Consider the following 21813-nt stretch of genomic DNA (forward strand, 5'->3'; position numbering starts at 1 on the left):
GTGCTATATAGCAAGATACTTACTATGTGATAAGGTTTTACTGCTTTTACATTAATATTCACTGTATTTAAAAAAGTTATTTTAAATATATATTAAATATCTGTTTCCTATATAAAGCCATAGCTAAGCAGTTTTCTACAGGGCAGATAAAAGATATTTTAGAACCAGTACTATTTTTTTTATTATGGTTAAATCTATAACTGACATATATTATAAAATATTCTTATAATGAGAAATTTATAAGCACTCCAAGCAAATATATATAGAAAGGCCTTACTTAAAAGAAATGAAATATTATTGATTCTCTCTACCCTTTGTACTATATTTAACTTAATTTTAAAAGACTTCTCACTAGAGATAAACTGAACTGTATACTTGAATGCTAATGTCAGCTTTATTTCTGAATAAAGGGAAAAAACCAACTCTGTACCACAATACATGATGCTAGTAGTGGGCATGTTAAATTATATTAAAGTATTACACTTCAGTAGACTTTTTGCAAATTGATTTGCAGTCATGAAACATAATGCCTTGAAAACCCCCACAGAGGCAAAAAATTCACCAAGTCTTGCAGAAGTTGGTCTTAAATAATCATTTAAAAATTCGTAGACAATGACACAATGATTAGTGTGTTCCTTTGAAATACATACTATTTCACTTGTTAGGTTAAGCTGAAAATGGAATTTCACATCTGATTGTAATGACTGTGCAATTATGTAGGTGACTGTTCATAAAAACAAGGAAATAGTAATGATTTCAAAGACAATTTGATGTAAGAAGTCTAATAAGCTTGTACACACACACACACACACACACACACACACACACACACACACACACATATGCGCGCGCACTCTCCTAACCTCTGCTTCATCTGCTCTAGACCGTCTGACTTGCCAGCCATAGCTGCCCCTGCTCCGTTCACTACTGGGATCCTTCCCCACCATTCCCAAACTATAAACTTAGTTGGTGTTTCAAATATTCCATGACTATGAGAGAAGTGGTGATGTTAAAAAAAAGCTGGATTTGGGCTCAAAGATCTGGGTTTAAATTTGCTAGCTGAATGACCTTCATTAAGCGCTTCAACCTTATATTTCAATTGTGAATTAAGGAAAATAAAACCTGTGCCATCTCTTTATTGTGAGAACCATATTCTAAAGCACTATATAAACTAGAGAATACCGTAAAAATAAATGTAATTAATAATAATAATAATAATAATATCATTTGAGATACTTTTGTTCTTAGAACAGCACTTCTTGTCTACTCTATTTTTCTCCTGGAAAATAGGTATCCTGCAGTAGCTCAGCCTGGGTATATAACCAACCTAACAGATGTTCACATGGACAAACTCTGAAGGAATGCTTACCTAGCCTATTACACTAGAATATTTTTCTTCGGAAGGAAAAACCATCCAAGTTAAATATTCTCTTTTAAAGCAATATTGGAAAAAGGATAACTGCTAAGGTTTATCTTTCATTTTGCCCGGAGAAGTTCAGAAGCAGCTTCTTGGGAGTTTAAACTTTTTACTAAAAAGCAGACAATTTCAGGCAACTCTCTCCTCAATCAAGTAGATTCTTCATCAGAAGGGGGGCAAAGGCAAAAGGGTTCAATGCACAAACTGAGTTCTACTCTGCCTGATCCCTTTCACCCCTTCAAAACAGAAGGATTGAGAAGGAAAGACTTCAAACTGAGTTCTTGTCTGCTTTTACTGCAAAGAAGATAAAGCCTTTTCTGCAAAGATCTAAACTTGGATGAAATAACCTCTAAAAATATCATTGCTGCGAATAAGGGCATAGAATTTTTAAAAATTCCTAAGTTTTCTTTAACACTCCTTTTTTAGGAGGCAATAATGCCAATAATATAAAAAGGAGTTCTCAGTGATAGTATATAAATAGCTCTAGCTGAGAGCATAATAGCTCTGCCTTAGCTACTCCAGAGCTGAACCAATAAACTATCACTATTAAATTTTCACAGTTCAAGAGCAAGTACATTTAAACAAAAGAGGTCCTTGCTTCTGCAACAAATCCAATAAAAAAACAATATTTATAATACATATCTGCAATTATGGTTTATGGAGAATATCCACATTTTCAATGAAAAGATTTGCTTGTTAGATGAAGTTGTTAAAACCTAGTTTTATTTACTTGTAAAAATATAATCCTAAAATAAGTATTTCATTACTTTTGAAAATTCCAACAAACATTCCTTGTTCTCAATAAACAAAATATCTAGGATTTTAAACTGATTCAACTGATTATATATGTAAAATCCTGTGTAAGCTTTAAGCCATTATTTAAAAATCATCAATTATAATTTCTACTTATTGACATAGGTATTTCTATTGGTGAAGATGGTATTTGACTCATTATTTCTCATAGTGTGATTCTGGTACATGCTTTTCCTTAAGTTTCCAAAGATAATATTGCCTACAACAAAAGTCAAAAATGTAACCCAATGTGGCCAGCAACACTCCTCAGTCTTGCCCAATCCAGATGAAAACATAATTGGAAAATATTTAAACAAAATAAATAAAAATACTATAGAACATAGGTAATGTTAATTTATGGTTTTCCTGAGTTGAAGGCCTCAGAGATCTACCACGTATGGTTTAATGGCCTATTTCTATTTTGTTTGACACCAATGGACTGAAGCATGGATTTTCTCATTTCATATTTAGTCTGGTCCAGTTCCAATCCAAATGCAATGGTTCTTGTGCCACTGATGACAAAACTAAGTCACTACAGAAATCTTAGCAAATGTGTTCCATTGTTGGGAGCTTTTTCCATTAATGGCCACTTTTTTTCTTATGCTCCCCCTATACACTGGGGCTCTTAATAAAACTTTCAAATACTGTTCCTGCTGCAATCAGTCACCAATCTTTCCTTTTGGGTGTTTCGTTTCATTTAGATCTTGGAGGTAGTTATCTACCAGTATTCTCAAGAAGTTCAAGACCTGATTCAGCCTTCCTCTACCCTTTAAAACATTCTCTTCTACTGGAAGATTTCGATATCCATGCTGACGAACCTCTGAAGCACCCTGCTAAATCTCTATGACTTACACTTTCACTCCATCTCAATCCCACAGAGGGACAGTCATATCTTTAATTTCATCATTACCCTTTTCCTTTTACCATCTTATCTCTCTTCCTCTCCCTATGCCTCATTCACTTCAGAATTGTTCTTTGTCATCCCCAAATTCATCCCTCTAACCCTCCCTCCTCCTCTAATCTGTTACTACTTCTCGACTTTCATTCTTCTGCCTTCAAAATACTGACCTGAAATTAACTGGCTCCACTGCAATTTATCCCTTATTAAGCCAAACCCAGTATAACCTCCATCACTTGCCTTCCTCTCTCCTGACACAATCTTAGTCTTTACAGAGCTAGATGGGAGATAAAACACATATAACTAAAAAGATGTCTAACAATTATGGACAAGTGCAAGAGTACTGAATTGAGAATCATGAGATAAAAGAGCAAGCAGATTGCTGTATAGTTGCTGGACAAAGCTGCACAATCATTCGGCCTAAATCCACTACCAATTTATATTATGTAATCTCAATTAAGTCTTCAATTTCACCCTACAAACCTTTTATTCTTCCCTTGACACTTTACTGCACTTCTCCTGTGGCTTTTCCAAACATTAATTTCTCTTCTCCAACTAGATTTCCGTTCCTTGCTCCCCTTCTCTAGCAAAAGGAGCACATCTCACATTTTATAAAGAATAGTGAAACCATATATCAAAAGCATGATGTGCTTATGTTCCTCAATTCTAAACTCAAAATCTCTCAGCATCCTCCCCAATCCTCCTCCTTTGCTCTAGCCTCAGAGGAAGGCCAGCCACTCCTCTAGTACCCTTTGTCTCATTCCCTTTACAAGTGTCTAGGAGTCTCTCCCTTCAATCAGACCCTTTTTTTTCCAATTTTCCAATAAGCCTACAGTCTTCAGGCATGCCCAGATCTCCATTCTTTTGAACCTGCCATGCCCTCAAGTTAACAACCTACGTTATCTTCATCCTTTCACAAGCAAACTCCTAGTAAATGTTCATTTTCTCTAATTCCTTACTACCCACTTGTTTTAAACAATTTGTAATCTGGTTTCCAAGTTCATCATTCAAATGAAACTTCTCCCTCTAAGATTACCAATGACATCTTGACAAATCCAATGGCCTTTTTTGTGTCTTCACTCTTTTTAAACATTCTGTAATATATGAAAAGTATTAATATTCCCTTCTTCTGAATACTGTTTGCTCTATGTTTTATACATTTCTCTGTTCTAATTCTATGCTGACCAATGCTGCAATTGCTTGGTATTTTCTGGTTTAAGTTATCACAAAAAGAGTAATATTGTTATGTTTTAGTTTTTTCCTTAGGGTGCTACTCTGCTGATTAATGAACAAATATCCTACATTAAGAAAATCAATGGTTATGGTTAATGTTTTAGTTGATCTAAAAACTTTGATTCTTAATGTCTTCTTTTCCCCTTTTACAATATTCCACAACTATGACAGAAAAGAGGACCCTTTTAACATTTCTTTGATTTATAGGCTGACATGACCCTAGAATTCAACATCTACACGCCAACTTGCTACGATGATAAATCTCTTCCACCCTGTGGAATCAGTCTGTCACTGGATTATTTTCAAAGCATTTGCCACACTGTAGAATCTTTCACAGATTATATTCATTATAGAGATAGCCTTTGAAAATATAATCTCATCTTCAGCATTACAGTAGGACTTTGTGGAGCTCCCACTACCATTTATCAGTATTTCATACAACCTTAAATATTAGACTTTAAGGAATTTTCAAGTTAACGTATTTTGCCAATCTTTCTGTAGAGACATAGAACTGGAAACTGAGTAGATGCCCATCAAGTGGGGAATGGGTGAATAAATAATGGTGTAATAATGTAATGGATTATTATTGTTCCATAAGAAATGATAAGCAGGATGGTTTCAGAAAAGCCTGGAAAGATTTACATGAACTAATGCTGAGTGAAGTGAGCAGAACCAGGAAAACACTGTAGCAACAAGACTGTGTGATGATCAATTAGGAGTGATTTAGCTCTTCTCAGCAATGAGGTGATCCAAGATGATTACAATACACTTGAAATGGAAAATGTTATCCATATTCAGAGGGAGATCTACAGAGACTGTGCAGATCCTTTTTATTTGTATGTTTGCTTTTTCTTTCTCGCTTTTCTCTTTTATTCTGATTTTTCTTTCACAACATGACAAATATTTCGAAATACGTTTAAAATTAAATGATTTTACATGTATATAACCTACATCAGATTGCTCGATGTCTTAGAGAGAGGGGAAGGAAAAAAAAATTTAGAATATATACTCTTAAAAAAAAAAATGAATGATGAAAATTATACTCCTGAGGGGAAAAAAGAAAATAATTCCTTAAAAATTAGAAAATGGGCACCTAGAAACTAATGACTCCACAACACTCTAAAAAACCCAACAAAACTGTCAAAAGAATGAAAAGCTAGAAGAAAATGTAAACTATCTCAATGGAAAAAACAACTGACCAGGAAAAGATACAGGAGAGATCATGTAAGAATTTTTAGACAATATGAAAGCCATTATCAGAAAAAGAATTTAGACATCACCCTTCAAGAAGTTATCAAGGAAAACTGTCCTGATATCCTAGAACCAGATAGTAAAACAGAAACTGAGAATACCCAATGATCATTTTTTGAAAGAGATCCCAAAATGGAAACTTCCAGGAATATTGTAGCAAAATTCTAGCGCTCTGGATCAAGGAGAAAATTCTGCAAGATGACAAAAATAACAGTGCAAATATCATGAAGCCATAATAGGATAAAAAGGATTTAGCAGCATTGATATTAAAAGATCAGAGAGTTTGAAAGATGATATTCCAGAGAGAAAAGGAGCTATGATTACCAAAAATTATTTGCTATGCAAATCAGTATAATCCTTCAGTGGAGAAAAAATATATATACTAAAGAAATAGAGGACTTTCAAGCATTTCTGATGAAAAAACCAGAGCTAAAGAAAAAACAATTTTCAAATACAAGTCCCACAAGACACAGAAAAAGGTAAATAGAAAAGAGAAATCATAAGGAATTCAATGAGATTAAGCTGTTTATTATCCTACATGACAAAATAATACTTGTAACTCCTAAAACTCTTCTCATTATTAGGGCAGAAAGGGGAACACATATAGAGGACACAACTTTGAGCTGACTCTGATGAGATGATGTCTAAAAAAAAAATTAAGGCATAAAAAGAAAGATGTATTAGAAGGGAGAAAGGGGAAGAAAGAGGTAGAATAGAGTAACTTGTCTAACGTGAAAGAGGAAGGAAAGAACTTTTACAGTGCAGGTTAATGTGGGGGGTGGGGAGTGATGGACAATTCTTGAACCTTATTCTTATCAGAAGTGACTCAAAGAAAATAGACATTCAGTTATGTTATTTTACCTTTAGGGAAGCAGAAGGGAAAAGAGAAGGGGAGGGGCCGAAAGGATTGCCATATTAAAGGAGACAGTGGTTAGAAAGTAAAATACTTTGGAGAAGGGACAGAAAGGAAAGGAAGAGGGGGAAAAGAGAAACAGAGAGAAAGGGGAAAAATAGGATGGAGGGAAATAGACAATTAGTAATTGGTAAATATGGAAAAAAGCCTTTATAGCAAGTTTCTTTGACAAAAGTCTCATTTCTCAAATATATGTAGAACTGAATCAAATTTATAAGAACACAAATTACAACTCAATTGATAAATGGTCAAAGGATATGAATAAGGAGTTTTCAGATGAAGAAATCAAAGCTATCAATAGTCATATTAAAAAAAAAACCTCTACTCACTACTGATTAGAGAAATGCATATTAAAACAACCACCTTACATCAGAGGGGTAAATTGGGACACGACAGACTGTTATTGGAACTATGAGCTGACTGAATCATTCTGGAGAGCAATATGGAATTAAGCTCAAGGGGCTATAAAACCATGCACACATCTTTTGACCCAGCAAATACCATTCCTAGGTCTGTAATCCAAAGAGATCAAAAAAGAAAAAAAAAAAAAAACAAATGGAAAAGGATCTAAATACACAAATCCATTTTAAAATTGGAACACCAGTAAGCAAAATAATGAATTGTATTTATTTTTATACTTTAATTCCCAAATGATATTAATAATTAAAAATTTCCATCTTGATTTCTGTATTCTCCAAGAAGTCACTATATTATCATACCCTGAAATATGTTGTTTTATCACTGTTTGCTGATTGTTTCTAATGTCTTCTCTCCCAAATAAGATTGCTGTTCCTTTAAAACAGACTGCTTTCTATATCCATCATAATATCTGAACTACAATGATGCACACAAACAGAAACACACGGACTTTTCAAACAAGATTCTTGTTCACATATGGTTTTAGGGTCACAGTCTAATCAAAGAATTGTTAGAATTTCAAGAGACTTTAGGTCACCTAGGCCAACCCATACTCGAAGGAAATCCCCAATATGATAGGTCTGAGAGGCTGTCAGAAGCATTCTTTTTTTTTTTTTTTTTTTTTTTAACACTTCCTACTTCTCTGCCCCTCCACCCCAGCACACATAACACCATTACGTTCAACTTTAAGATATCTGAAGTGACATTACTGATACAATTATTTCTTTCACTAATGTAGACCGAAACTTCATCTATGTCTTAGTATTTTAAACAATTTCCTGAGTTGTATATCACACACACACACACACAAAAACAAAACAAAAAAAAAAAAAAAACAAATCATCCTTTCAATGTTGAGTCGTGTCCACAGTTAATTAGGTTATAGTCCACTGACAAAGCCATAATCAAAGTTTTTTTATTCAGTAGGGAAGACCCGAGTTTGTACTTTGCTAGCAGTTTTCAAGAGGCCAGTGTTTTTTCCAAACCAAGAGGAATCAATGACACTTTAAGAGGTTAATCCTTCTAAAACACTACTTATCACTCCCCTGTTCAAAAACCTTCAAAAACTCCCAGATATCTATAATGGCTTAAACTATTTTATTTGCTTTAAGATCCTCTAAAATTCAATTGCAACTTACTTCCCAAACTTCATTTCTTGCTATCTTCATATTTCTAATTCCAAGATGTTGCTTCTCCTGGTGCCTCTGCCCAGAACGACTTTTCCCTCTCTTTTCTTCCCTACTATCTAACCAACTGTTTACATTACTGGCTCTAACAGCAACACCTCTGTCCAGCATTTACTGATCACTTTAGCGCCAGTGGTCTCTCCTTCCTAACCAATAGCACTTGTTTTTAAATTCTGTAACATTCACTTAGTATTTATTGTGTATCACGAGGCAATAAAAGCTTTGGTTCCAACTTAGTCAACCCCCTCACTTTACAGAAAGTGAAACCTGGAGAGGTAAAAATACTTGATTATGGTCACATAAATACTTAATGTCAGAACCAGCACTGGAATTACGGCCTTAGTCAAAATAAACTTTCTATCACATCCTAATTATCCATCATCTTTTTAGATTGATGTCTCACCACTACCCCACTAAGCCAGTGAGGTCTTTGAGGACAAATCCCCATTTCCCTTAATTGGTCCTGAAGGCCAACTTATTAGTCATTGAGACCAGAGACATCAAACACAAAACTTCAGTATAATCACCAGATTAAAATGTCATTGGGAAACAAACAAAAAATACAAAAAGCCAACATTACATTTTAAAATTAAGCCAATGGATGGCCCACTGGGGTCCTCACATGGAAAGCAGTGGCCCCGTTTCCATCTGAGTTTAATATCAGGGATTTAGAGAACAAAGAAAGATGAAGGCAGACAAGTATCTCAGGCACATCGTTGGGGGCCCAGAGTTCCCTGTTCAACTGCATTCAAATGCATCCTGAAAAGTCTCTAATGTTCCCTTGAGTCCCAGTTTCCAAATAATAAGTTAAAAATTCTACATCATTAGTGAAAAAAGTTATTTCTAAGACAATGAGATTTCAAGCTTTGGGCCTGGAATCCCTTTTTCAACATACACAGTATCCTATATAAAAAAAACATGTTTTTCTTTCCCCTACGTCATTGTGCCTTAAATTCTTATGTCTAAAACATTTGTAAAAACATGTATTTGTACTAGGTTAAACTTTTATAGTTGTCTGGCTAGTTACTAATTACTTTATCATAGTCTTTTGGGATAGAAAGAAAAGGAGGAAGGGGCTCTCCAGTGTGAAAGGGTAATTCTACAGTCAGCTCCTTGAACTCAAGCATAATCTATGGATGTTACATACCCAACTCATCACTGAACATCTAATTTTGGCCTGGACCCGAATATGAACGCAGTACAAATGTGGCCAAAACTTATTAACTTATGCAAACATGAAATTCGATGGTATTTTATAGGTAAATTTTCAGGTAAAACATGAAAAAAATTGTTCCTTGCCTCAGTTTACTTATTTATGTTGGGCTGCTGTGATAAAACAAAATATAATTACATTTACAAATTCTAATAAGTCCATTTATTTTCAAGAATACCAAAAGCAATTTCATCCCACTGCCACAAAATAATTTTAGACAGTATTACTGGAATTCAAGGGATGTGATTTTTAAATCCATACATCTTAAGAAATATGTAAATATTGTTAAGATAAAACAATTGTTATTCCATGGGTTGATTCTAAAAATTGGGTGGAGACAGAGAAGAACAGGCAAATTAAACACAAAACTTCCCACTTAACATTTACATTCCTGAGTACCTATCATATGCATGGGATAACAAGCTGAGAACTTCCAGCAAACAGAAGTAATTTTTTAAGTAGCTAACTTTAAAACAGCTTCTAAAAGATCCTTCAGATAGCTGATAAGATTACCGACACACTCCCAGAACTGTTACTCACTTGACCCATCACAAACTATTCCTACCCTTTTGGATTTGTTATTAAATAAGTTTTCAAAGACAAAAATAAAATCAAAAATTTTAAGAATTTCTTGCCTTTCTAGACTAATAATGGGACCAGCTTTTGCAAAAGCAGATTGGTAGAATAAGGGCAAGCGTTTTCTCTAGCATCTTCCTTTAGAGATGACTCCTCAGACCTCAATGGCTCTTCAATCTTGGAATAGAAATGTAAATAAAAATTGTTTGGCAGCTACCTGATACTCAAGAACCTCCACTTGGAAAGTGGTATCTGAACTGTAATTAAACTAATCAGAAGTTGTGGTTGTAGCTTTCTTGGAAATGACCCACATACCCTTGGCACCAGCGTATGTACTTTCATTGTGTACAGAGCAAAGAAGAAACCCTCGACACTGATATTAGTCCAAATTATTCCCAGCTCCTCCCAGACCACAGTCGTGCTCACAAGGGGCGATGCAACATACAATATACTTATAATTAAATACATGTTTACCTTTCTTTCTTTTAATAGCTTCTTATAGCCATTTGATCCCAGGGATAATAAGGTAATAACAATATCTAAAGATGGGGAAGCTGAGGCTCTTCCTGAAATAATAAAGGACAGATTACTCTCATAAAAAGGTCATGTTCTGGGAAGAAAAGTTATCACCAGAGCAAAACAAATGCAATTTCTTCTGAAGGACAATTAACTTGTTTACCTGGATACATCTTGCTGATTTCTTGAACGAAGGCATCACTGAAGCCAGCAATGATAGCACCACCTACTGGAACCATAAAATTTTTGTCCAAGCTCTGAACGAAAGCATCTATTCTACCTACTCGAGCACCCTAAAATCAAACAACATGAAATAATAGATATTTAATGTTAGGCTACTATCAGATGTACAAAACTGAAATTAAAAAATACCAAGGAATCTGAATAAATTAAATGAAGTTAAAGCAAAATACTGTTTTCTTAAAAGCTTAATTCTGCATAAATAATCTTTTTCTTCATAAACCAATTTTAACTTTTAGAAAAGTAAAGCAACATAGAAACAAGGACTTTAGTCTTAGTACTTTAATTAAAAGCCATAATTTTGCCACAGTATAGAATAACTTACATTTTTATACATTCACAAATGTTTACCATCCATTAAGTCAACAGATACACAGGTATATTTAGCATCATTTTTCTTGGAATTATGGGAATACAAAAAGAATAAAAACTTTCCATCCTCAAATATACTTCAATCTAGTTTTGCTAGAAAGCCCATTTCTGGAATCAGGCTCAGCCTGCCCAAAGGCATAAGATGGCACGCCAAATCTGGGGAAGCCAGCTTGGCCAGAAGGTAGAGTACATGTTTGAGAATAATAAAAATAATCTTGGGAAAGATAGTTTGGAGACAGACTGAGAAAAGTCTTAAATGCTATTAACAAATGTTCAACTGAATAATAAAAGATGCAAACAGGAGTTGAAATGTGGCTCAGAGAAGTCTAAAATTGGACTGGCTGACAGTATAATCAAGAGAACATTTCATGTAGGTTTAATATCATCAACTAATGTAAAGAAATAAGAATGAGCAGCACATATATAGGAGAAGAGTAACAAGTAGAATACTCATGCTTCCCCGCTCTGGCTAGGAAAAACAGAGAACACCAAGGGGAAAAGTCTCAGGAACAAAGGCTGAGGAGATAGCACGGGGCCTATAGGGTTTAGGTTTAAAAACAAACAAATAAAAATCGAACATATATGGAAAGTTAAGCCATTCTCAATGTTTAAAAATCAATGTTCACATTCTATGATTTCCAACTCTCAGTTTTATTTAGAATGAATCTTTTGGGAGTTGAGGGGAGAGAGAAATCAGGGTTAAGTGACTTGCGGAGAGTCACACAGTTTCATGTGTCTGAGGTCACATTTGAACTCAGGTCCTCCAAGCCAGTGCTGTATCCATTGCGCCACCTAGCTGACCCAGATGAATCTTAACAACAGCTAACATTCCAATACAGTTCACCATTAATCTCAGTCCAAATAGAAAGTAGTGTGCAACAGTCACTGGTCTCTCAAAGCACACATCCAAGCCTAAGTACCATTAAGACTAAGTACCAATCATATTTTTTAGACCTAAAGAAAGCACTGTCCTTTAAGATTCAGGATGACTACATAGATTCCAAAGAAGGTCCACAATTACCCATTTGGATAACAGCTGCTTGACGTTCCTGGTGAACTGATATTTCCGATTTATATGATTTATTTTAAGCCCCAAACCTATGACTAACACAAAACAAAATAAGACAAAACTTTAACCCTAAGATCAAGCAAAGAAATTGAGATAGGTTCTGTTTTTCAAATCCTAAAAGTAATTCTTCTCTGAATAATTACCTACCAAATAATTATTTTAAATTTATTAAATTTGATTTCTAATAAATGCTTTCAAATGAAAATTTAAAAGACAATTAAGTCCTAGTGAAAACTAAAAAAACTTTTAAATGGGAAATATAAAATTTAGTTCTATTCAATACTTATCTTAGTATGTTTCCATCACCTCATTTGATAAATACTACTCTCAGACAGATTTTTCTTTATTTGCATCCACATCTTTCTTATCTGCATTTGCAGTTCTAAAAAAATACATATTTTAACCTATAGTTCCACATTTTTAAAATGTTTGGGAAAAACACAGGAAATATACTTTGCTTGTATGGAAAATGTTTTCTTTTAATGCTATTATCTTTTGTTTCTCCTCTTCTAGACTGTCCTCCTTCACTTTTATATATTTGAATTTGCAACCCAATGTCCTTTCATTTGTTTCTTTGATATGACTAATTCTAAATTTTCTACTGTATTAATAAACTGTATTTTTCCAATAATTCAGCTGCACACTGCATAAATTCTGTTTTCACAATTCTCCTTTCTCTTTTAAATTATCAGGAATGGGTTGTGGTTGTGGTTCCATGCTCTACTAAAACTAAAAAGAATTAAAAGAAAAAGGATCTATTTGTACCAGGGTATTATAACAGCTCTTTTTAAGGTGGCAGAGAGTTGGAACGAGAGAATATTCATCCACCTCACCAAAAGCTGAATCACTTCCCTTTGTTTTGCGTATGTATTTATAAATGCTGAACTCATTTACCAGATTGAGAAGCAGTATTTCTTCAGCTATTATGTCTTTCTTGTTGGCTTGTCTACCTATGTTAATGGTCTTCTGAGTTGAGATCTTGGGTATTTTCAGTCTTTTTTCCTCTTATTTTCCCTTATTATTCACTTTTTGACTCCCTTCCCTATATAATGATCTCTCTGAGGGGCTGAATCTCCAAGTGTCTCAGCCTCCTCCTACTCTGGGAAATTCATGTTTTACCATCCTTGGTCTCTGCTTCAAGTGCCTTTTGGGGGAGAAAGAATGAGCCCCAGCTAGATGCTGGATGTTATCTCTCAGCCCCCCCTGCCTAGTTCCCAATACCACTATTATGAGCCTGGGCCAATTTCTGCTGTATAGATTTTTTAAATGTGGATCTCTGTGACACTGGGCAGAGGCAGGAATTAGAGCAGTGCTTCTTACACATTTTCCACTCATGACCGCTTTACACCCGAGAAATTTTTTATGTGATGCCAGCCAGGCATACGAGTATCTAAATCCTACATTTGCTGATAATAAATCAATTTCACAAGGATTAGAGTACAGAGGAGTTCGAATGCCAGCCCAGACCAAAGTCTTGTCCTGCTCCCTCTGTGCTATATACGTATATGTATAAATTCATATATATGTAAATGAATTCTTTCCTTTAATTTCTTTGGGGTTTAGTTGCATAGTGGTATTGTGCTAGATCAAAGAGTATTCATAGTAAAGTGACTTGGGGGACTGGTTCCAAATTGCTTCCCAGAATGGCTGGATACATTTAGAACCCTGCTGGCTACCATGGCTTCAGCCCCTTTTTGGAACTTGGAGCACACATCTCCAGGCACTGCAAGGTGAGGAAGTTGGGTCTGGGGGATTGTGAGCTCATGAGCTGGGTCAGTCTGAGCAGCTTGCTGCTGAGGGGAGGCAAGTTAGAAGCTGCCTTCTTTGGGTTCTTGGTGATCTAGACCAGAGACATCAGACATGTGACCCCTGGCCCACAGCATGCTTGAGTATGGCCAAAACCAAACTAAAACAAAGTAAATAAAACTAACTAGATAACATATAAATAGCCTAATGATGCACCTAGTTATATAATGCATAGAACATAATGATATATACATTTTAATGACTCCTGCCATCCTAAGCCATTGAGACAGCTAAGATTGTTTTATCAGATCCATGATTCTGTTTTGGAGAGTTTATGAAGATCAGAGAAAATATCTAGTCTTGTGGGTCACATGTTCTGTAAGTCCAACATGAGATACAAAGGCTACTCTGAGTACTAAAGAAGCTATAGCCTGCTCCTTTAAATCTCTTAACTTCCTTTGTAAACCCCTATTTTTGATTACCCCAAAGCCCAAGCTAACTGGGGACAAATCCCACCAGTTGCAAAATGAAAAGAAAAAGCAGCAGACTCAAAGAATTTATTAAAAAAAAAAAAAAGCTAAGAATTGTTACAAATGTTGATGTCAGAGTAACATTTTCACCATCTCAGGCTACTAAATATTTCTTAAGATGTCCCAAAAGAAAAAGACCATATTATAAGCAAGAAAGCCAAGAAGTAATTCCCTAGTAAGCAAAACTTTACCCAGCATTCCCATTCCTTCCTCATAAAGATAAATCCATAACTATGAAAAAACAGACTGAGGTCAACATATTTCAGATGAAGAATGTATTGGCAGATGGTCTAAGGTCTAGAAACAGTTGCTATTAGGTACCTGAACCTCAATTCACAGCTTGAGGTCATAAGACTGTCAATAAGAAGATGTATGCTGGAAAAATGGAGGTGTCTGAAGGTAGCACAGAGTTACAGAATAGAAAAACGGCAGAGACCATTTCTGTCAGCCCTTTCATTTAATAGCTATGGAACAGACACAGAGAGGTTAAGCACTGCCCAAAGTCATCATAGTCAGTACGTGGCAAGGCTACCATTTGAGTCAGTCATCTAATTCTAAGTTAAATGCCTATTTTCTCTGAGGTAAAACATAAATAATTTCTCCTTGCATTGTACTGAGATGGACGTAAGAGGTAGGAACTGTATTTCTCTCCATTCTAAACATATAAAGGAAGATGAGCTCTAGGTATCCCTCTGAAAGAATAAAACTGATGCTTCTATGTGTTTTCAATTCCTCCTTCTCTATGACCTGATTCTAGTGGTGGGATTTGCGCCTGGTCACCCTGGGCCATGGAGTAATCAAAAATAGAAGTTTACAAAGGAAATTAAAGATTTAAAGAACCTGATTATCGCTTCTTCAGTGCTCTGTTCCCAGTGCCATATAGTTGTTGGGATTTTGAGTTCTGAATCGCTTTTATGCCTTTTTATATCTAGCCTCTATACTCTCAAAGTACAGATTTTTTCAGAACTGGTATTCTAAGCTTTGGTGATTAATATGTAATGCACTCCAAAACTTTCCTGTTTTTAAAAGATAATAAACTTTATTATACTTTAAAATTTAGTTTTTAATTAAAACTTTTTTTACCTGTTGTATAAGATGCATACACTTTGAAGACTGTACTCCATATGCATTGTTGACTATATGTGGAATATCATAATTAGCACAGATCACAGCCAGTTCTTCCAATCTACAAATATAAAAAATCAATTTAGTGAGTCACATGATATACTGTAAAATTATAGTATTCAAATTATTCTTTAACAGTATACAGATTTCATGTTTATTGCAATAAAGCTTAATGACTGACACAAGCATCACTCAAACATATGAAAAGTCATTGTGTTATTTTACAGCAACAAAAAATTTTTCAATTCAAGTAATAGTATCAGGTGATAAAAGGTGGCACATATTTAGAAAATTTTAATGTAATTGTCTAAAATACTAAAAAAAAGACAAGTTTTAATCTGTGTCAAATTAGTGAAGCATTTTAAAATTTCTATTTCTTTGTTTATATTGAAATAAAAAATTAAGAGGTGAAATGTAATGACCAAGAAATCAAATTTGCCAGTTACAAATTATAATTTTTTTTTTTATTTTATCTTTATATGTTGGTACCAACATTTTTAGATAGTTAAGATACTGCAGACACTTTAAAGGAAATGCCATTTCAACTCTAAATCTAAAATGATGCTACTGAGAGTTTATAGTGAGGAGTTGATAACCTGATAACCTATGAAAAAGTTTTTTGTTTTTCAATCTATGAAAAAGTTAATGATTTTAGACCAAAACCTAATAAGAATATACCCTTGTCCATAATTAAAAACAACTTCTGCTATTATTTAGAACACTTGTTAACTCTATGAACCTAATATAGGATTTTTTTTTTTTTGCTAATGTGAAATATTTTAAAAATCTATAATATTGTATTAATGCCATTTTGGCCAAAATTAATGCAAATTCAGTATTTGTTTTCTTGGTGTTATTAAAAGGAGGAGTGCAGTCTGGCAGGAGAGTTAATGTGTATAAAGGAGGACAATATGAGTTAAGACTGAAAATGCTGCAAGTTATATAGAGTGCCTTAAATGCGAGAAAAACAGTCTGTGAAATCATTTTGGTTATTGTATAAATAACTCTTTTTACAGTATGTGTTCTTTTTTTAAAACTAAAAAAAATTTATAATACTGCTATATCCATAATTTTCAAATGGCCTACTTGAATTTCTGTTAAATGAGAACATTTCAGTATTAATTTTTAAAAATAAAATCTATAAACAATTTTAAACAACTCTTTCTCACATGAACAATTAAAGGGAAGTAGTCTTTAAACACATTATAAATCCTAGAAAACAAAGTAGTTTATTTTTAAACTATAATAAAAATTAAGAATAAAATGAAAATAGTTCCTAGAATTCTGTTCCTAGAATAGAATAGTCCTATTGTAGAGACTACAATAATACAAAAATATTATTAGAGGGAATTAAGTTACAACTTGAAGCAGATGTCCAGTAGTCATCTCAATCTCAATATGTCCAAAACTAAACTTAATATTTTTACCCTAACCCCAACCTTCATTATTCCCAAGAGGGCAACACTATTCTTTTCAGTCCCTAAGGCTCAAAGCTTAGAAATCATCCTATACTCTTCAATATTTCTCACCTCTCTATATTCAAACTGATAGCAAGATTTACTGATTTCACCTCTGCAACATCTCTCCAACATGCCCCCTTTTCTACCACTCTAGCGCAGAACTTCATCACTACACACATGACTAACACAGTCTGCTGGTGGATATGTCAACCTCAAAATCTTTTCCCCATTGCAATCCATCCTCCATTCAGCCACTCATATATAGACCCAATCACTCCCCTATTCAATGAACTTCACTGTCTCCAGGAGCATATAAAATATGCTTTGTTAGGCAGTCAAAGCCCTTTGTAATTTAGCCTTCTCTTATCTATCCAATTTTATTCACCTCTCTGAGATACAGTTGTCGATTCATTTTCTTCTATTTCTTTCTTTTTTTTTTTTTTTGATTTTGATTGTTTCTTGATGTTTCATGGAGTTATTCATTAACTTTCACTTGCCCAGTTCTAAGTTTAAGGAATTATTTTCTTCAATAAATTTTTGTACCTTCTTTTCTATCTGGCCAATTCTGATTTTTAAGGAGTTCTTGTCAGTGGATTTTTGTGCCTCTTTTCCCATTTGGCCTAATCTGCTTTTCTTCAATGAACTGTTGTTTCTTTTACCATTAAGCTAATCCTGTTTTTTAAGGTTCTTTTTTTTGTGCCTCTTTTCATAATTATCTTATGTCATTCTCATTCCTTTTCCAATTTTTCCTCTCTTATTCTCATCTCTTTAATTTTTCCAGGAATTCTAGCTGATCTTGGGTCCAATTAACATTTTTCTTTGAAAATTTGTTTAAAGCTATTTTTACATTGTTATCATCCTCTAAATCTGCCTTGGTTTTCCTTGAATCCCTTGTAGCTTTTGATGGTTGGGTTCTTTTTTGCTGTTTTCTCTTATTCCTTATTTTTTTCACTTTCAACTTTATGTTAAAATTAGAATCTGCTCACCTGGGAATGAGGAGGCACTGTTCCAAGCTTCAGGTTTTCCCATGCTTCCAGAGCTACTTCTGGAGGTTTTCAAGTTTTTGATGCTTTCAAAATGGTGATATCATAGGAAAAGGGTAATGATTGCTCTCCTGATCTATATTCTTGTATTTATCCAGGAAAAGCCTCTGTTCCCTGAATCCACAAATAACAGTGCTCTGTTTGACCCTGGAACTGTGACCAGCCTCCCTGCTCCCTTGTGGAATATTACAACCATTCCTCTCTGTCCTGAACTGCAACTGAGGATGGCTTATGGACAATGGAGTTGCCAATTAACACTGACTACTTCCAGTTCCAGCAAATGTTTCCTTGTAATCTCTTTCTGACCAGCTGTCTGACCCCTAAGAACTCCTGAATCTGCTGCTATGGCTACAGAAGCCCACTGCTGATGTTCCTGCAGCACGCCAGGCCTGTACCCATCCCAGTGTTAAAGACCTCTCCTGCAGACCTTCTAAGCTGTCTTAGGCTGAGTCTCCCTCTGATGTTTTATCACACACAAAGCACACCAAAATTGTATTTGATGCATTATTTTAAAATTGTTTGGGAAAGAATTTTGGGAGCATTCAGCTGCATCCCGGCCTGAACTCTACCATCTGACTTCAGAAGAGGCTTTGGAATATATTTTCTCATACAAGGCAAACAGAGCAAGCATTACTATTACTGTCCTAATTGTACAGATGAGGAACTGGGTCTACAGAGTGACAAAAGATTAGCCCAGAGTCAGTAAACACTGAAGTCAGAGTGAGCTCCTTCTCCCAGGCTAGTCCAGAACTCGGCATGTGCCTATTGATAGCAAAACACTGTAACCTACAAGCAAAACTACTATGCTCTTGAAGATAGCCAGGTCTATCATCATGAAAAAGGTGTATTAACCAGTTATAGTAGTCCTCTAAAAACTGTTTGTGTTGTAATAAAGATTAACATGAATTCATTATATTGCCCAATTATGTGGGATCTATAAGCTTAAACCAAACTAAGTCTCCTCAAGCTACAGAAAAAGATTGCCCATATTTAAAAAAAAAAAAGTATGATCATAACCATTCTAAGTACTGAAATAAAATTTATAAAGCAGAGAAATGCTGTTTTCAAATTTGGAAATACTGAAAATTGGTAAAGACAGTGTAGTTAGAAATAGTACAGCTCAACTCTCCTCGACTTCAATTAATTTAACAAAAATTGAGAGAGAAAACAAAACTGAGTTGTGATCAGGAAATCTGAGAAGAAAACACAGAGGGGTAGAGCCAAGACGGCAGAGAAAAGGCAAAGATTCACCCGAGTTCTCAGCTGAATAATTTCAAATAATGTCTCAACACAAATTATGGTATGGCAGAATTCACAAAAGGATAGCGTGAAACAGTTTTATATTCAAAACATCTTAGACCAGCAGAAAAGGTCCACTGCGTAGGGGAGCACAGTCCAAGGCAAGCCAGGCCCTAGCAAACCAGCAATGAGCCCTGGGGACAAGTGAATCAGTGGCAGCAGTGATGGTTTATAGACCTCTCAGCCCAAAAAGGTAAAAGGGTCAGACAACTGGTGAGAAGGAGTTTACAGGAGCTCCTTGCTGGCACCAGGGACAGGAATGTTACATTGCCAATACATGGATCTGGGTCACAATCCTGACCTCAGGATCCTCCCAGGACAAAAAAGAATACTAGCAGCAAAGCTTATGACTACAGGGGAGCAGGGACTCTGGTCACAATTCCAGGGAGGAAGAATGCTTGTGGTTATTAGACCAGAACACAAGTCAAGAGAGTAGTAAACACACCTCTCCCTAACTCATACCACCTTGAAAGCATCTAAAACTTACAAGTCCCCAGAATTATCTCTGAAAACATCTACACAAGAAATCTGAAACTCGGAACATTGCCTTCACCACTTTGGAAGCAGAATCCCATTTTAGGATGGTTAAAAATCAAGAAACAGCTAGGAAAATAAGCAAACAGCTGAAAAAGATCCTGACTACCAAAAGTTATTACACTGAAGGGGAAGATCAAAACAAACTCAGAAAAAGAAAAGAAAGTCAAAACTGCTATATGTAAAGCTTCAACAAAAAATGTGATTTGGTCTTAGGCCATGAAAGAACTCAAAAAGGATTTTAAAGATCAAACAAAGATAAAAAAAAGGGAGGGGGGGGGAGAAGAGAAATGAGAGTGATACAAAAAAATCATTTAAAAAGAATCAACAGCTAAGTAAAGGAGGCGCACACACACACACACACACACACACACACACACACACACACAAACACCTTTAAAAAACAGAATAGGCCAAATTATAAAAAAGGCACAAAATCTTCAACGAAGAGAATGCCTTGAAAAACAGAATTGGCCAAATGCAAAAAATGAATTACAAAAATTCATGTAAGAACTCAAAAAAAAAAAAAAAAAAAGAAAAGAAAAGAAATAAAGGAAGAACTCCTTTAAAAAGTAAAGTTGACCAAACTGAAAAAATACAAAAGCTCATTAAAGAAAATAATTCCTTAAAAATTAGAATCAGACAAATTAAAGTTAATAATTCCACGAAATATCAAGAAACATAAAATCAAAAGAATAAAAAAAAAAATAAGGAAAAAAGTGAACTATCTCACTGGAAAAAACAACTGACCTCTTAAACAGATCCAGAAGAGATCATTTAAGAATTATTGGACTATCTGAAAGCCATGACCAAAAAAACATCTTAGACATCATCTTTCAAGATACCATCAAAGATGACTGCCCTGATATTCTAGTGCCAGAGAGTAAAATAGAAATTGAAAGAATCCATCAATCACCTTCTTGAAAGAGATTTCAAAATGACAAATCCCAAATCTAGGAGAAAATATTATAAGCAGCCAAAAAGAAACAATTCAAATATCATAATCAAGGTAACAAAAGATTTAGCTAGCAGTTTCTACTTTAAAAGGTAACAAAAAAAAAAAAGATCAGAGGGCTTGAAATAAGATATTCTAGAGGGCAAATTACAACCAAAAAGTCACATACCCAGCAAAACTGAGTACAATCCTTCAGGAGGAAAAAAAAGACAAAGTACACTTTCAAGCATTTCAGATGAAAATACTAGAGTTGAATACAAAAATCTAACTTTCAAACACAAGACTCAAAAGAAGCATAAAAAGGAAACATGGAAAAAATTGTAGAAGATACAATAAGGCTAAACTATTTACACATCTATATGGGAAAATGATACTTGTAACTCCTAAAAACTTTCTTGCTATTAAGGCAATTGGGAGAGCATGTGACCCTTACTCTCATCAGAATGGGTCCAAAGAGGGAAACACATACACATTCAGTTAGGTATATAAATCTATCTTGTCCTACAGGAAAGGAGAGATGACCTGAGCACAGACCTGGAGATTACAATGTTGAACAAAGAGTGAACAATCCATTTGGGAGATAGGTGAACAAATGTATGCCTTCTAAGCTGCCCTACAGACCCATCCTCTCCAGAACTATGTTGAGCTTCCTTTTGTGTCCCCAGCACTTCACAGGCATTTAACAAAGGCTTACTGATCTGAGTCCCGTGTTTATTCTAGGACAGCACAGGGGGAGAGAGAGAGGTCTACAGTCACTGGTCCAGCCAAGAAGGATCTCACAAAGCCACTGAACCTTGGGCCTGAGCGGGGCCATCAGCCACATCCTACAGCAAGAAGAGGTCAGCCTGGATCCACATTGGAAGCATGACTCAAGGTAGGGATCCAAACAGGCGCCACAAGGCAGCCATGTCAGCCGGGTTCACAGCAGAGCCTCAGAGCCAGGGTGACCGAGAGACAGACACACTCCAAGGGGCCGTCAAGTTATGGAAGCGTGAAAAAATGACCACAATCCAGGCTGGCGAGGAAG

At 35.1% G+C, this 21813-nt stretch overlaps 1 protein-coding gene across 3 annotated transcripts in view; it reads right to left on the minus strand.

Moving 5' to 3' along the window:
• SEPSECS (Sep (O-phosphoserine) tRNA:Sec (selenocysteine) tRNA synthase) overlaps nucleotides 1-21813 on the minus strand; it is a 55918-nt gene that overhangs the window by 12516 nt on the left and 21589 nt on the right. For all 3 annotated transcript variants that reach the window (XM_051963996.1, XM_051963998.1, XM_051963997.1), the window contains exons 6-8: nucleotides 15454-15556; nucleotides 10577-10706; nucleotides 10372-10463 (exon numbers count right to left, since the gene is read on the minus strand). In XM_051963996.1, the coding sequence (XP_051819956.1) occupies nucleotides 10372-10463; nucleotides 10577-10706; nucleotides 15454-15556 (325 nt within the window). The remainder of the gene's footprint in view (nucleotides 1-10371; nucleotides 10464-10576; nucleotides 10707-15453; nucleotides 15557-21813) is intronic.

The sequence above is a fragment of the Antechinus flavipes genome, chromosome 6, assembly GCF_016432865.1.
Source record: "Antechinus flavipes isolate AdamAnt ecotype Samford, QLD, Australia chromosome 6, AdamAnt_v2, whole genome shotgun sequence".
Taxonomy (NCBI): domain Eukaryota; kingdom Metazoa; phylum Chordata; class Mammalia; order Dasyuromorphia; family Dasyuridae; genus Antechinus; species Antechinus flavipes.